Here is a 15,948-nt window from a genome sequence, read left to right on the forward strand (position 1 = left end):
GGTGGGTTTCTTAAATGTGTATATTTTAATGCTAGGAGCATTGTAAGAAAGGTGGATGAACTTAGAGCCTGGATTGACACCTGGAAGTATGATGTTGTGGCGATCAGTGAAACATGGTTGCAAGAGGGCTGTGATTGGAAACTAAATATTCCAGGATTTCGTTGCTTCAGGTGTGATAGAATTGGAGGGGCAAGAGGTGGAGGTGTTGCATTGCTTATCAGGGAAGATATTACAGCAGTGCTTTGGCAGGATAGATTAGAGGGCTCGTCTAGGGAGGCTATTTGGGTGGAACTGAGAAATGGGAAAGGGGTAGTAACACTTATAGGGGTGTATTATAGACTGCCAAATGGGGAGCGAGAATTGGAAGAGCAAATATGTAAGGAGATTGCAGATATTAGTAGTAAGCACAAGGTAGTGATTGTGGGAGATTTCAATTTTCTACAGATAGACTGGGAAACACATTCTGTAAATGGGCTGGATGGGTTGGAGTTTGTAAAATGTGTGCAGGATAGTTTTTTGCAGCAATACATAGAAGTACCTACTAGAGAAGGGGCGGTGCTGGACCTCCTGTTAGGAAATGAGACGGGTCAGGTGGCAGAGGTATGCGTTGGGGAACAGTTCGGGACCAGTGATCACAATACCATTAGTTTCAATATAATTATGGAGAGGGTCAGAACTGGACCTAGGGTTGAGATTTTTGATTGGAGAAAGGCTAACTTTGAGGAGATGCGAAAGGATTTAAAAGGAGTAAATTGGGACAGTTTGTTTTATGGGAAAGATGTGGAAGAGAAATGGAGGACATTTAAAGGTGACATTTTAAGAGTACAGAATCTTTATGTCCCTATTCGGTTGAAAGGAAATGGTAAAAATTGGAAAGAGCCATGGTTTTCAAGGGAAATTGGACACTTGGTTCGGAAAAAGAGAGAGATCTACAATAATTATAGACAGCATGGAGTAAATGAGGTGCTTGAGGAGTATAAAGAATGTAAAAAGAATCTTAAGAAAGAAATTAGAAAAGCTAAAAGAAGATATGAGGTTGCTTTGGCAAGTAAGGTGAAAGTAAACCCAAAGGGTTTCTACAGATATATTAATAGGAAAATGATAACGAGGGATAAAATATTGAATTATGCGAGGTAAGGGAAACAAGTAGAGTAGCTATGGAAACTATGAGATTCAAAGAAGAGAAAGTACTGACACTTTTGAGAAATATAAACGTGGATAAGTATCCAGGTCCGGACAGGATATTCCCTAGGACATTGAGGGAAGTTAGTGTAGAAATAGCAGGGGCTATGACAGAAATATTTCAAATGTCATTAGAAACGGGAATAGTGCCGGAGGATTGGCGTACTGCGCATGTTGTTCCATTGTTTAAAAAGGGGTCTAAGAGTAAACCTTGCAATTATAGACCTGTTAGTTTGACGTCAGTGGTGGGCAAATTAATGGAAAGGATACTTAGAGATAATATATATAAGCATCTAGATAAACAGGGTCTGATTAGGAACAGTCTACATGGATTTGTGCCTGGAAGGTCATGTTTGACTAATCTTCTTGAATTTTTTGAAGAGGTTACTCGGGCAATTGATGAGGGTAAAGCAGTGGATGTTGTATATATGGACTTCACTAAGGCCTTTGACAAGGTTCCTCATGGAAGGTTGGTTAAGAAGGTTCAATTGTTGGGTATTAATGGTGGAGTAGCAAGATGGATTCAACAGTGGCTGAATGAGAGATGCCAGAGAGTAATGGTGGATGGCTGTTTGTCAGGTTGGAGGCCAGTGACTAGTGGGGTGCCACAGGGATCTGTGTTGGGTCCACTGTTGTTTGTCATGTACATCAATGATCTGGATGATGGTGTGGTAAATTGGATTAGTAAGTATGCAGATGATACTAAGATAGGTGGGGTTGTGGATAATGAAGTAGATTTTCAAAGTCTACAGAGAGATTTATGCCAGTTCGAAGAGTGGGCTGAAAGATGGCAGATGGAGTTTAATGCTGATAAGTGTGAGGTGCTACATCTTGGCAGGACAAATCAAAATAGGACGTACATGGTAAATGGTAGGGAATTGAAGAATGCAGGTGAACAGAGGGATCTGGGAATAACTGTGCACAGTTCCCTGAAAGTGGAATCTCATGTAGATAGGGTGGTAAAGAAAGCTTTTGGTGTGCTGGCCTTTATAAATCAGAGCATTGAGTATAGAAGTTGGGATGTAATGTTAAAAGTGTACAAGGCATTGGTGAGGCCAATTCTGGAGTATGGTGTACAATTTTGGTCGCCTAATTATAGGAAGGATGTCAACAAAATAGAGAGAGTACAGAGGCAATTTACTAGAATGTTGCCTGGGTTTCAGCAACTAAGTTACAGAGAAAGGTTGAACAAGTTAGGGCTTTATTCTTTGGAGCGCAGAAGGTTAAGGGGGGACTTGATAGAGGTCTTTAAAATGATGAGAGGGATAGACAGAGTTGACGTGGATAAGCTTTTCCCCACTGAGAGTAGGGAAGATTCAAACAAGGGGACATGACTTGTGAATTAAGGGACAGAAGTTTAGGGGTAACATGAGGGGGAACTTCTTTACTCAGAGAGTGGTGGCTGTGTGGAATGAGCTTCCAGTGAAGGTGGTGGAGGCAGGTTCGTTTTTATCATTTAAAAATAAATTGGATAGTTATATGGACGGGAAAGGAATGGAGGGTTACGGTCTGAGCGCAGGTATATGGGACTAGGGGAGAATACGTGTTCAGCATGGACTAGAAGGGTCGAGATGGCCTGTTTCCATGCTGTAATTGTTATATGGTTATAGATGTAGTTAATTACAAAATTGACTGTTGTGACGGAAATAGTAATAAACACCCAGACTGCCTTGAAAATTCAAAAATGTGATATTCTAATAATAATAATAATAAAATTATTTGTGGGCGCCTTTCAAAAGTCTCAAGAACACCTTACAGAGATTAACAAGAATAATAAAACATATAATCGGAATAAAATAAATAATAAAGACATCACCAATACACAAATTAAAAATAGAATTCGATCCAAAGACAAAAAATCAAAAACACAATGTGAAGAGAGAGCAGCGGCAGCCAAACCGCGCCAGCGTACACTCTCCCTTCCGACAGCCATCTTGGACACAGACTAACATGTTTACTTACACACAAAAAAAAATCATCCCCCCACAATGGTTACCACTGTGGGGGAAGGCACAATGTCCATTCCCCATCCCCAGTTCACCCAAAGTCAGGCCTATTGAGACCTCCGCTATTGCCTCTACGGAGGCCCGATGTTCCTGGCCGTTCTGGCCGGGTGCTGTTACCCCGGCGTCGGGAGAGTTCACTCAGCGGCTGGGCCACCTGGAACGGCCGCTTCCTAACTGGGGACCGCGGCTTCCGAAGCCGACAAGGCCGAGCCGGTTTGGAGCTCCCAGGGCTCCCGATGGTAAAGTCGGCGCCGCCCGCTCCGCTCCGGAGACCCGCAGCCCGGAGGTGTTGATCTCGGCGGTCACAGCTCACCAGCGCTCCAGCGCGTCGATCCAGCGCGGCGACCCAGGCAAGGCATCGCCCGCTCCGCTCCGCGATAGCGCTCCAGCGCTGTGCCGCCACCGAAGCAGAGGTGCTGGGCGGTCCCCGCCAGGAAACGGCGCTCCACGCCCGCTGGTAGGCCACGAGGACGGGTCGACGGGGCAGCCCGGAGAAAAAGCTGCCTCACCGACCAGGTAGGGACCTAGAAGTATAATTACCCCCTTCCCCCCACATTAAAAAGTCCATTCTCCAACAGACAAAGGACAGGACTTACTAAAACTTCAACAAAAAAAAAAGATGAATTAAACGGACGGCTGCTGGTTAGCAGCCGTTCCCCAAGATGGCTCCTCCTCCTTGAATTCTCAAGATCAGAACTTTAATATTATTGTATTATATGCTGTAAATCCGTAACAGATAGGTAAATAAATTACAATTTCTAGCAATAGACCAAGTCTTTATGGAGAAGATCATTTGCTAGCTGGTACATTGGCATATCATAATCAGTAGCATCATCATACTCCTCAGATTGTAACCAATAAGCAACTCTGTACACCTGTTTTTCCTCAACTTTTCAATTTTGGCATTGTAAACTACAAGTTTTTGCTCTTCAAACCACACATAACATGCCTTTCTGCCCACTACTTTCCCATTAACAATGTCCTGTAGATTCCATTTCTTAAGAAAAGGATATTTTTTTTAAATAGCCTAAGTATCCAAATAACAAACTAATCGCATTCACACAAGAATTCACAATATAACATGATTTTTAAATCTCACTGTCATGAATTTATATCCCAGATGGAAGGAATTTAATGTTTAATTCCCATAAATTAATCTAGAAACATCCACCCAAAATATAATCAAATTATTGTTTTTTGCACAATACATGTGACTCAAACTGTTGTGAATATTTAGTTTTAAAATAATGATCATGGAGAGAGAGAATAACACAAAATATAGACAATTTAGACGGCTTATCTAAAAAAAAAAAAATGGGGATTTTAATCATCTTGCTTCTGGAACGTGATCGATTGGAATGTTGCATTTGCGGTGAATTTGAACCCCATATCAGGAGGAAAAACACTGCCGGTTCATATGGGGGCCAAATCACATTTTCGCCTGTAGAGGATTGATTAAAGTCATCCCAAGAAGCAAGTTTATATGTAAAATAGACGACTTACATTTTGTTTTGTCCCGTACGTGAGATCCGTTTCGTTGTAGGCGTTGACGGTGTTAGAAGTCGCTTTTTATTTTAATATAATCATTAAATTGTCTCGCGATTTTAAAAAAATAAATAAATAAAAATAAAAATCAGGAATGGAAGTCGGAAATGATTTTTCTGCAGCAGCTGGCAGCCCGAGGAAATCGGCCTCGGACAGGCGATAGATTTTCAATCCCCCCCCCCCCCCATTAAAGGAGCCAAAGTCACGCACATGGTCAGTGGCAGAACTGCAACGCCGCTGAAGGCAAGTATTGTAACATTGCTACAGATAGGTCCAAAAAGCCACAAAGAGAAAGTGACAAGTTAAATTAACAAAACAATACAAATGAAGTTCCCTTGTTGGAGGGGGTTTGTCATTTTTGATTCGAAAGATATTTTGTAAATTATGAGGAGACAAGAACCACGATTCCACACAGAGAAATCAAAAACTAATGAACAAATACAAGATTTCTTTTTGGAAAAAGGCTGAAGAACATTAGATTTCATTTCATGGAAAATGGAATGCAACAAGCTGTACAAAATGACATAATTGTACAAACCTCTAGTTAAACTCATCTGAAGTATTGTAATGTATTTACTTCTGGTCACTGCACCTCAGGAAGCTGATACTAGATTTGGAGGTTAGGGGTTGAGAATAGAATGACAATGATGAATGTTTGTGTAGACCAGACGTAATCTCTTGAAATTTAGCAGAACAAAGCATAATATAACCAAACTGTTCAACTGTTGAATGATTTGATTGGGCAGACATAAAAAGTAAAAGAGAACAACTATTTCAAATAGAGAGTCTGGATCAGGGGTACAACTTCATGCAAGGATTTTGGCTATTTAGGAGCGCTGTCAGAATATACTCCTTTACAAAGGCAGTGAAGATCTGGAATCTTTGTTGTAAATTATACTGAAGATAGATCAAATAAAAACTGAAATAGATAGACTGGCGGGTAAGTATTAAGAAACATGGAGTCAAGGTGGAAAATGGATTGAAGTTAGAGCTTCCTTGGAATAGACTCATGTCAGGTTATGCAACTTTTATGGAAAGGATAACAGAATTCATGTTCCAGGTCAAAGCTTCTTCTTCAGATACTGGTTGGTTAAGGAGATGCATTTACTTGAGCAAATGTTGCTCCATTTCTTTAAATGCTAGCAATTGCTTGGCCACTATCAGATATTTCAATATGTTTCCCCAATCAACCACTGTCAACTCTCCCCACATACTATCAAAGATTCACCATTTAGATTCAAGACCCTAGCGTCAGACCACATTACATAAATTCCACCAAAAAAAATATCATAAAATATTCACCTTCCAAAATGTTCCTTTACGATAAAATCATCAAGTTATAAAGTTACCTCTTATTCAATAAGCAGTGCAAGAACTGGAAAAAAAAATTCCACTAACAGTTTTATCAATATTTTGAAAAGCTGCATAACCTCTTATTCACACTCTCTAGTTTTAGACACCTCAGTGATGGTTAAAAGTTTTCTCTCTTACTCAATCAAGTCACTGTTCAATTTTCACTGCTCCAAGGAAAACATTGCCATGGGAATTAACAGAAAATAGTTACCATTGCATGTTTGTTGTTGCTGACTACAAATAACATGGCCACAGGACCTAACAAATGTCTTATTTTTAATTTTTAAACTAAAATTTAAAGAGAGACAGTTATTCTCAAGTGCTGCAGCTTAATACAAATATATCTTCCAAAATGATGCATATGATATAACTTTGCATTCATAATTTTGATAACAATGCAGAATACTTCTCATTGAAATATTTTATTTTGCAAAACAGATTTATGGTTTCAGTAAGATGGAGAAGATGGTAACTTTCAAATTCTTTAAAAAGTCAAAGCAACTCCAGCATTTTTTGAAGTGCTAGCACCACATAATGTGAAAAGAACTTTCTCTGCTATACAATAATATTCCAGGCCCCTGCCATTTCCCCCCCGTCATTTACTGTGTAGGTGCTGCCCTGGATTAATTTACCAAAATGCAACATTTCATACTTGTCCAAGTTAAATTCCACCTCCTATTTCTTTATCCACTTTCCCAGCTGATCTAGAATCTACTTCACTGTCACAGATGACACCACCATTGTGGGACATATCAGTCGGAGTTCAGGGAGGAGATTGAGAACTTCGTCTTCTGGTGTCGAGACAACAACCTCTCTCACTCAATGTCAGCAAGACAAAGGAGATAGTGCTCGACTTCAGAACGTAAAGTGGTACACATATCCCAGTTTGCATTGACAGTGAGTGCTGAAGTAGAGATGGTTGAAAACTTCTAATTTCTAGGAGTAAATATCACCAATGACTTATCCTGGACCATATTGAAGCGAGGTCCAAGAAAGCAGACCAATGCCTCTACTTCCTAAGGCAGCTGAGGATGTTCAGCATGTCCCCAACACCCCTCAACAACTTCCACAGATGTGTAGTAGAAAGCATTTTATTAGGGTGCGTCACACCATGGTTTGGGAACAGCTTCTTCCAAGACAGCAAGAAATTGCATCATATTGTGGACATAGTCCAGATGATCACACAAATCAACCTCCCTTCCCTTGACTCCATTTATACCACGCTGCCTCAGCAAGGCCAACTGCTTAACCAAGGACGAATCATACCTTGGCCACTACCTCTTCTACCATCGGGCAAAAGGTGTAGAAGTATGAAAATGCACACCTCCTGATTCAGGGACAGTTTTTCCCCAGCTGTTATCAGGCAAGTGAATCATCCAACCGCAACCACAGGGCAGTCCTGAACTACTATCTACCATGTCGGGGACCCTTGGGATATCTTTGATTGGACTTCACTGGCTTTACCTTGCACTAAACATTATTCCCTTATCATTTATCAGTACACTGTGAATGGCTCGATTGCAATCATGTATTGTTTTTCCGCTGGTTGGTTAACATGCAGCAAAAGCTTTTCACTGTACCTCGGTACACGTGACAATAAACTAAACTGAACAATTTGGGTGTCAACTGCAAACGTTGTAACCATGTAAAGTATATTTTTGTGGCAGCCCTGGGTGGTGGGCCACGCACTGTACATAACCTTCAGCTCTTGGGGGATCACGTGTCCTAGTGATGAGAGGTAGGGACACGGTGTGGTCACAGGTGCCCCTGGGGAGTATTTAAGGTGCTAATCACGCGCGCCCACGGGGTTGGTGAGGGAGGAGAATTAGCGTAGCAATAAAGAATAGTATTTTCAGACAAACGTCGTGTCTGCCTCGTTCTTTAACGGACAACTCCGCGTCCGCTACATCCAGTGGCCCCGACGTCCAGAATAGATATTCTCGGAGGAAAAATGTGGCCAACCCGCCAGCGCCCAACCTGCCGCCGAGCAGGCGTCGCCCTGAAGCTGCCGACCTTCTGGACCGCCCAGCCGCAGGTATGGTTCCAGCAGGCTGAGTCACAATTCAAGTTCGCGGGGTAATCAACTACGAGACCCACTACCATTACGTGGTAGCGCTCAACGAGGAAACTGCCGGACGAACAATTCCCTACCTGCGGAATAAATATGGCGGCCTGAAGGCGCTGCTGCTCCGTACCTTCGGCCACAGTTGCATGGAGCGAGCAGCCCGCATTTTCAACATGGGCGGGCTTGGCAACCGGAAACTATCGGCCCTAATGAGCAAGATGCCAATGCCACCCGCCCTGTGCGTTTCCAGGAAACGCTGGGGCCGGCCGCCGGTAATCACCACCAAAGAGTCATCGCCTTTACGCCTTGATTTTTGGTCGATACGGGAGCCAAGGTCAATGTGGTGCACCCCGTCCAGGATGGGCACGTATATGCCGGTAAGCAGGGGCCCTTGTTGACTGCTGCGAATGGCGGCTCCATACGGACATATAGGGTCCACACCATTCCTTTGATATTTGGCACCTGCCATTTTTCCTGGCCATTGGCAGACGTGACCCAGCCATTGTTGGGTGCAGATTTTGTCCGGGCGCAATCTCTGCTGGTGGACATGAGGGGACAGCACCTTGTCCATGCTTCGACGTTCGAAGCAATCTCCTTGCGCCCTGCTGTGCCAGTTCACAACCCGGTGGCAGCGGTGGACAATATCTACACACAGAGTTTGGCAGAGTACCCGGCTATCCTGACACCCTCAGTTCGACTTGATCAACCCGAAGCATGGGGTCCAGCATCACATTCTGACTTCGGGCCCACCGCTAAACGCCTGCGCCTGCAGACGGGCCCCTGACAACATCTGGCTTGCGAAGGAGGAGTTTCAAAAGATGGAAGCAACGGGGATAGTTTGGCGATCACGCCCTTTACACATGGTGCCCAAATTTGTGGCAACTACTGCTGCCTGAATGACGCCAGGATTGCAGACATCCCACACATCCCACACACATCCCGTCCCAAACATTCAGGACTTCTCTGTCCATCTGGCTGGAGCTAAATTCTTCTCCAAAATCGATCTGGTCAGGGGGTACAATCAGATCCTCGTGCGACCGGAGGATGTGCCCAAAACGGCCCCCAGGAGTCGCCGTCATCCATGTCGGTCTGACTGCGGGAGAGAGTCGGCGGCCTGTCTCCTGTCCCAACATCTTGGCATGATGACGCTCCATCTCACATGCCGCCGGCTCTTGCGGACTGTCAGTATGTCTTCCTCCGCCGCCACGCCCACGCGTCGCCCGTAAAGTACCCTTACGAATGTCCTTTTCGGGTCCTTACACAGGCCCACGGCTTTTGAATTGGACATGGGGGGTCGGCGGGCCTAAGGGCCTGTTTCCGCACTGTATCTCTAAACTAAAAAATATATACCAGCCTATCTCTATACTCTCCCACCTTGTTCCAATCTGCTTCATCTTCCCCATATCTGTTTCCACTCATCATCTACAATCTTTGCCTTACCCTTCCCTGCCACCTCTTTACACTGGTTATATTCCCTCTACACTTAGTCATAATGCTGAGTCTCAACACAAAACATTAGCAATTACCTTGCTGTTATCGATGCTACACGACCCATTGAGTTTTTGCAGCAGGTTATTTGATCCCAGTGCATGTGTCTCTAAGGCTGTAACTTCCAGCTTGAGCACACATTTATACAAAAGGCCTAAGTGATTGCTCTGAAGTGTAGTTTCCGCTTCCAAACATTGGTGAAAACCATTCAAGAATCTAGTGAGGCATCAACGTAACAAAGTAGACTTCATGGGTTGTTTCAATTTGTGAGACTGCTATTTCTCATCTGTACACCTCTGAATCGTGGCATAGACAGGGATGCTCTGCCTCTTTTGACATGGAGCATGTCCATGCACTGAAGCAAAGTTGGTCAGTCTGCAAGATGTTCAGGTCGTGTAGGGCAGGACAACATTTATGCCCATGGGTGTCTTCAATGCTCTTTTGAGACCTCAAATATAGAGTAATAGATTTGTTTTACAATCCATAAATAAAGTCAGCATTCAATGTTGTAGTTATCACAATACAAATGCCCGAGTAATTTAATCTTAGTGCTATCATGACACAAAATAAAAAGCGAACTCTAGGAATTGGGGAGTGGAAATGGTATAACTAAACAAGTGTACATGCTTATCGCACTATGGTACTTCAAAGATAATCAATCTTTTCTTCCAACACCTTTAAAGTCTGAAGGAACTGAATAGAAAATGCTTCAGGTTTCATTGATCAATGCATTGTAGCTCTCTTGTTGTTTTAACCAGTTGGCTATAACTTGTACTAATGGCTACAACATACAATGTAATATTATTTGTACTCCTAGATTCCTCTGCTTTACAACACTAATAACAAATCCATACTATATTGCTCAGATATCTTATTCTTCAAATTATAACCTGCAGATTTTAACAAAATTGAATTTATCTGACTATTCAATAATAATATCTGCCAAGTGGTCTATGTGTAAATAAAGTTTGGAGTTGAAAAGCTATGATTATGTAGTTTTCTCTTTGAATCTTGTTATTAGATAATGCTCAATTTGGAAAGTTTGAAAGGTCAGAACAAATGATTCATATAAATATTTGAATAATATTTATATTAAATTTATATTAAATTCATTCAGTGATACATATGTTTAAAATGTAATGCGTTTTTGTATACAATCAATTAATTTGCATGCAATTGTGCAACATGTATAAACAAGTTAAAATTACGTACATAAATGAAAGCATCTTAACAGGCAGGCAAAACAAAAAATATTGCAGTGTTCATCTGCCTGCAGCATTTTTACAATATTTAACTTCAAACTAAAATCTCACTTAGCTTGCTAAACTTCTACAGTATGTTACACTCTGGCTGTGCAATAATTTACCCCAACTAAAACATGACATTTTTAATGCATTTGTTTTTTACGACTTACCTTTTTCTGCCCTCGAGGCCTGCTATCCAGCCAGTCTGCCATTTGCTCCTCAATCTCCTCAATAGTAGAAGCTTCCTCGTGTAATGGTACATAGGTAATACCTCCAGAATCAGGGGCTGTATACTCTGGGAACTCAGATTTTGGTTTCTTTACTTTTGGCCTTTTTTCTTCTGCAAGGTATAAAATGGCTTTTCAGCTTAAAAAATATTCTGTTGAAAGATCAATAGAAAAGCTTTTTTGCATTTTTTTTTAAACTGACAAATAAGTTACAACTCGCACACTTAGATGACAACACAACATAACCAACAAATGGCATTTTTATCTTCAGTAAGAACATTTCAAACGCTGTAGTACACAGAAAGCATGAATTGCTCCAAGATAAAGGGACCTTCTTATTTTTAAATTTCCTCTCAACAAAGAAATGGATAACTGCCAATAAATCTCATAAAACTGCAGACACAACATCATAGCTCACAATGTCTATGCAAAGATTCACCCAGTAGGATAATATTTAGAATCAGCAGATTATCTATTCACACCTCTTGTCTTCTGCTGCAACACATTGCTTTAATGAGACCCCATGTTGCATTCCCTCAATTTGCAAATTGCCTCGAATTCCCGACCACTGTACTACTTCTGTCCCTAGAGGACACTGTGCACAGTCTCCGTTTTAAAGCAGATAGACATGCAGACAGATTAGCAATTAGGTCATGAAAAACAGGCAGTATAACACAGCTCCATGCCAATCCACATGATTTGCATTTACCCTCTCAAAAAGATGTTAATGCTACCATTAACTGTGCATCCCAACCATGATTCCCCACGTTAAGAAAACAACAGTTATGAGATACATAGCATCACCCTATTTAATTAATGGTGCCAAGGCTATTAGCAATTTTATGTATCCTACAGCCATATGATTTTAATTTGTGACAATAGTTTGAAAGTAGTAATGCAATATTATTCTTGAGAATAAAGAACTTAGAAGTAAAAGTCCTCTTAACTGTGGAGCTCTTTTCCAAAGAGCACCAAATTTTCTGGTTCTAGTGCATACATTTAGAAAACTGATCTAATTAATTCAGTGGTGTACATTACAATAATTAATATTAATTCAACAAGAGTTAATTTATTCCAAAATCACTGCAGACACGAAGCGCATTGATAAGAATAGTGGTTCGGAAAACCAGTACCAATGTATTTTTTTAACATAATCTTTCACAATGAAGTAATGCAGATCGAAACAAATCTATTTTAACCAAATAAGATATTCATATACACCATTTTGCAAATTTAACATCCTATATTCTCTGGATGACACAGTATTCAGATCCCATCATGTTTAAGCCTTGAGGCTTTATTTTAAACACATTAATCAGAAAACTAACAAGACCCTTCAAACATCTTTCTCAAAAGTGAATAATTGAAAAGAGGAATTTCATGATTCTAAATTTCAGTGAGGGAAAGCGGAGCGGGTTGTGCCTACACTCATAGGAGTGTGAAAGAATAAGGAATGATCTTATTGAAAAAGCAATCTGAGGGAGCACAACAAGATCCGTTCTATGTTCTAACAAGATGGATGTTGAGAGAATGTTTCCCCTTGTGGAGGAATATTGAATATGGGAACATGGCTTCAGAATGGTTATCTACTAAAGGCAGAGATAGAGATGGGAAACTTGTTCTCTCAGTGAGTTGTGAATCCTGGGAATTCGTTAATCCAAAGAGCTGTGGAGGAATCATCAAATATATTTCGGGCTATAACAAAATCAAAGGATATGGGGTGCTGGCAAAAAAAAAAATGGAGTCGAGGACGCAATCAGAACAGTTCTGACTGAGCAAACAATGAAAGGGTTATGTTGCCCATATCTCTTATGTTATGTTATGATTGTTTCAATCTAAATGTTCTCAAAATTAAAGATAAAGAATATTAGAAAATCCAGAGGAACCTTTTTCCCCCAGCTATCTAAATATAGTATGTTTGGAGACAATCTTATGCATCTTAAACAGATCCTGTTATAAAATAGATTTACAGAGCTAATTTTTGTCTGCAACACCCAATAATGAGCTTGCTAAAATACTTTGGTGATTCATGAATTGATCACCCAGCCTCCAGGTTATGGTAAAATACTGGAGGTCAAGTTTTCAATGATAGTTGTTCATTATCGAGTGACTGGGCTCTCTCCAGTGACAAAAACAATTCTATTTACACAGCACAGATGTTTCTTACTCTGCATTGCTTCAAACTGAGCTTGAGTCTCTGCCTCTTCTTGTTCCTTCACTTTCATTACTTTCCATTCCAGATAAAGATCTTTAATAGCCTGCAAGAAAAACATGTGCACTATATAAATTTATCCTGTGTTTATAATTATGAAACAAAAATCCCTACTCATTTACGAGCTGGTACTTTTTTTTTTTTTAAACCTTCCTAACATCATAACTCATATTGTATTGCATTTCTATATGAAAAAGAATGATATTGCACAGTCTAATTCAATAGATTTATCTATTGATTTTTGGGAAATGCATCAGTAAAAAGTTCTTGTATTTCCTTAGAAGATTTCGCAAAATATCCAAAAGTTTAAAAAAGAGTAAATGTTATAAATGGACCAATAACCCCAAATTACAATAGCATGCATTAAAACTGACACAAAGAACGTGAGGAAAGTTAGCATTTGAAATACCATTGCAGTGAATGAAGTGAAGGTATTCTTCCGTACAACAACGAATCTATATAAATCACTAATCATGCTCCAAGCTTTCATATGGGGTTAATTAAAACCCATAGAGCATACATTCTAGGTCCCCTACTATATCCATAATTGTGCGTCACATTAAGCTATAACTTAAAAGTTTGCAGATTACACCACTGTGGTGGGCCAGATCATGAATAACGAATAGACGAAGTACAGGAAGGAGATGGAGAGTTTGGACAAGAAGAAGGAGCAAGTTATTGACTTCAGGAAGTGTGGTGGGGTACATCCCCAATTAACATCAATGGTGCCAAAGTGGAAACGGTTGAGAACTTAAAGTTCCTTTGCGTTAGTACTACCAATGATCTGTTATGGTCTAACCACATTGAAACGATAGCCAAGGTGGCACAATAATGCTTCTACTTCCCGAGGAGACGGAAGAAATTCGGCACATCTCCAATGAGTTTTACAAACTTGTATAGATGCACCATAGAATGCATACTGTCAGTTTGCATCACTGCTTGATTTGGGAACTGCTCTGCCCAAGACAGCAAGAACTTGCAGAGACTTGTAGATGTAGCCCAGCACCTCACACAGATCAGACTTCCCATCATTGACTCCATCTATAGTTTACACTGCCTTGGAAACGATACGATACACTTTATTCATCCCCAGAAGGATATTGGTCTGGCGACAGTCACAACACACAAGGTATACAAAAACTTGAAATTAAAAGTGAAAACAAAACGACAAGCGACTGTTAGCTGGCTGCCGTGTGCACAGCGCCTTCACCTGAACAAACGAACAATCAAATAAACAAATACAGACTTATCCCCTGGGCAGAGGATTCTAAACTAGAATGCCCCCCCCCCTCCTCCCACGAGGGGTCCTCCATTGTTTTTCACGGCGGTCTCCCCACGCCTGTCCTCCATTGTCTTCCCCTCCCGATGTTGGGGGAGTCCAGAACCAGTTTGGCCAGAACAGTTTCAGAATAAGGTGCAGCCCATTTAGAACTGAGATGAGAAAACGTTTTCAAACAGAGTTGTGAATTTGTGGAATTATCTGCCTCAGAAGGCTGTGGAGGCCGATTCACTGGATGCATTCAAAAGAGAGATAGATAGAGCTCTTAGGGCAAGCGGAATAAAGGGGTATGGGGTGAAGGCAGGAACGGGGATCTGATTGTGGATGATCAGCCATGATCTCATTGAATGGCGGTGCTGGCTCGAAGGGCCTACTACTGCACCAATTGTCTATGTATCTCATGCTCATCGACTGCGAGGCCCCACCGCCATCGAAGCTTCCGCCGCCGCCACATTGGCTCACGATGAGTCTCCTGCTGCCATCATGGCTCCTTCGGCCCAGATAGGCCTGGCCGCCCGGCTTCACCACATTCCCCTGGGAGGCCTATAGGGCAAGTCGAGCCTTCCGGGGCACATTCCGGTCGTCGTCTGGGGCGCAGTTGATTGGCGGGTGGATCGGGCCCGCGCGGCTTCCCGGGACACTCCCACCACGCAAACATAATCCAACACAAAAAGGAGCCAGCATAATCATAGACTTGTCCCACCTAGTCATTCCTTCTTCTCCCTGCACCCATGCGGCAGAAGCTTAAAAGTGTCCACCACCACTCAGGAACAGTTTCTTCCCCTCTTATTAGGATACTAAATGGTCCTACTATAAGTTAGCTACTATCCGATTCACCTTTAGCACATTGGAACTGATGTGCTATAATGCTGAGAGCTATATTCTATACTGTATCATGTTCATAAGGGATAGGAGTAGAATTAGGCCATTCAGCCCATCAAGTCTACTCCACCATTCAATCATGGCTGATCTATCTCTCCCTCCTAATCGCTTTCTGCCTTCTCCCCATAACCTCCGACACCTGTACTAATCAACAATCTATCTATCTCTGCTTAAAACATATCCACTGACTTGGCCTCCACAGCCTTCTGTGGTAAAGAATTCCAAAATTCACCACCATCTGACTAAAGGAAATTCTCCTCATCTTCTTCCTAAAAGAAAGTCCTTTAATTCTGAGGCTATGATCTCTAATCCTCGACTCTCCCACTAGAAACATCATCTCCACATCCACTCTATACGAACCTTTCACTATTCTGTATGTTTCAATGAGGTCCCCCCTGTATGTTTCTTCTAAACTCCAGCGAGTACTGGCCCAATGCCAATAAAAGCTCATCATAGGTTAACCCA

General features: G+C 41.6%; 1 protein-coding gene across 1 annotated transcript in view; it reads right to left on the bottom strand.

Moving 5' to 3' along the window:
• dnajc1 (DnaJ heat shock protein family (Hsp40) member C1) overlaps window positions 1-15,948 on the bottom strand; it is a 115,071-nt gene that overhangs the window by 44,526 nt on the left and 54,597 nt on the right. The window contains exons 7-8 of the mRNA XM_033015510.1: window positions 13,278-13,368; window positions 11,054-11,223 (exon numbers count right to left, since the gene is read on the bottom strand). Coding sequence (XP_032871401.1) covers window positions 11,054-11,223; window positions 13,278-13,368 — 261 coding nt within the window. The remainder of the gene's footprint in view (window positions 1-11,053; window positions 11,224-13,277; window positions 13,369-15,948) is intronic.

This window comes from Amblyraja radiata, chromosome 2 (assembly GCF_010909765.2).
Source record: "Amblyraja radiata isolate CabotCenter1 chromosome 2, sAmbRad1.1.pri, whole genome shotgun sequence".
Lineage (NCBI taxonomy): Eukaryota > Metazoa > Chordata > Chondrichthyes > Rajiformes > Rajidae > Amblyraja > Amblyraja radiata.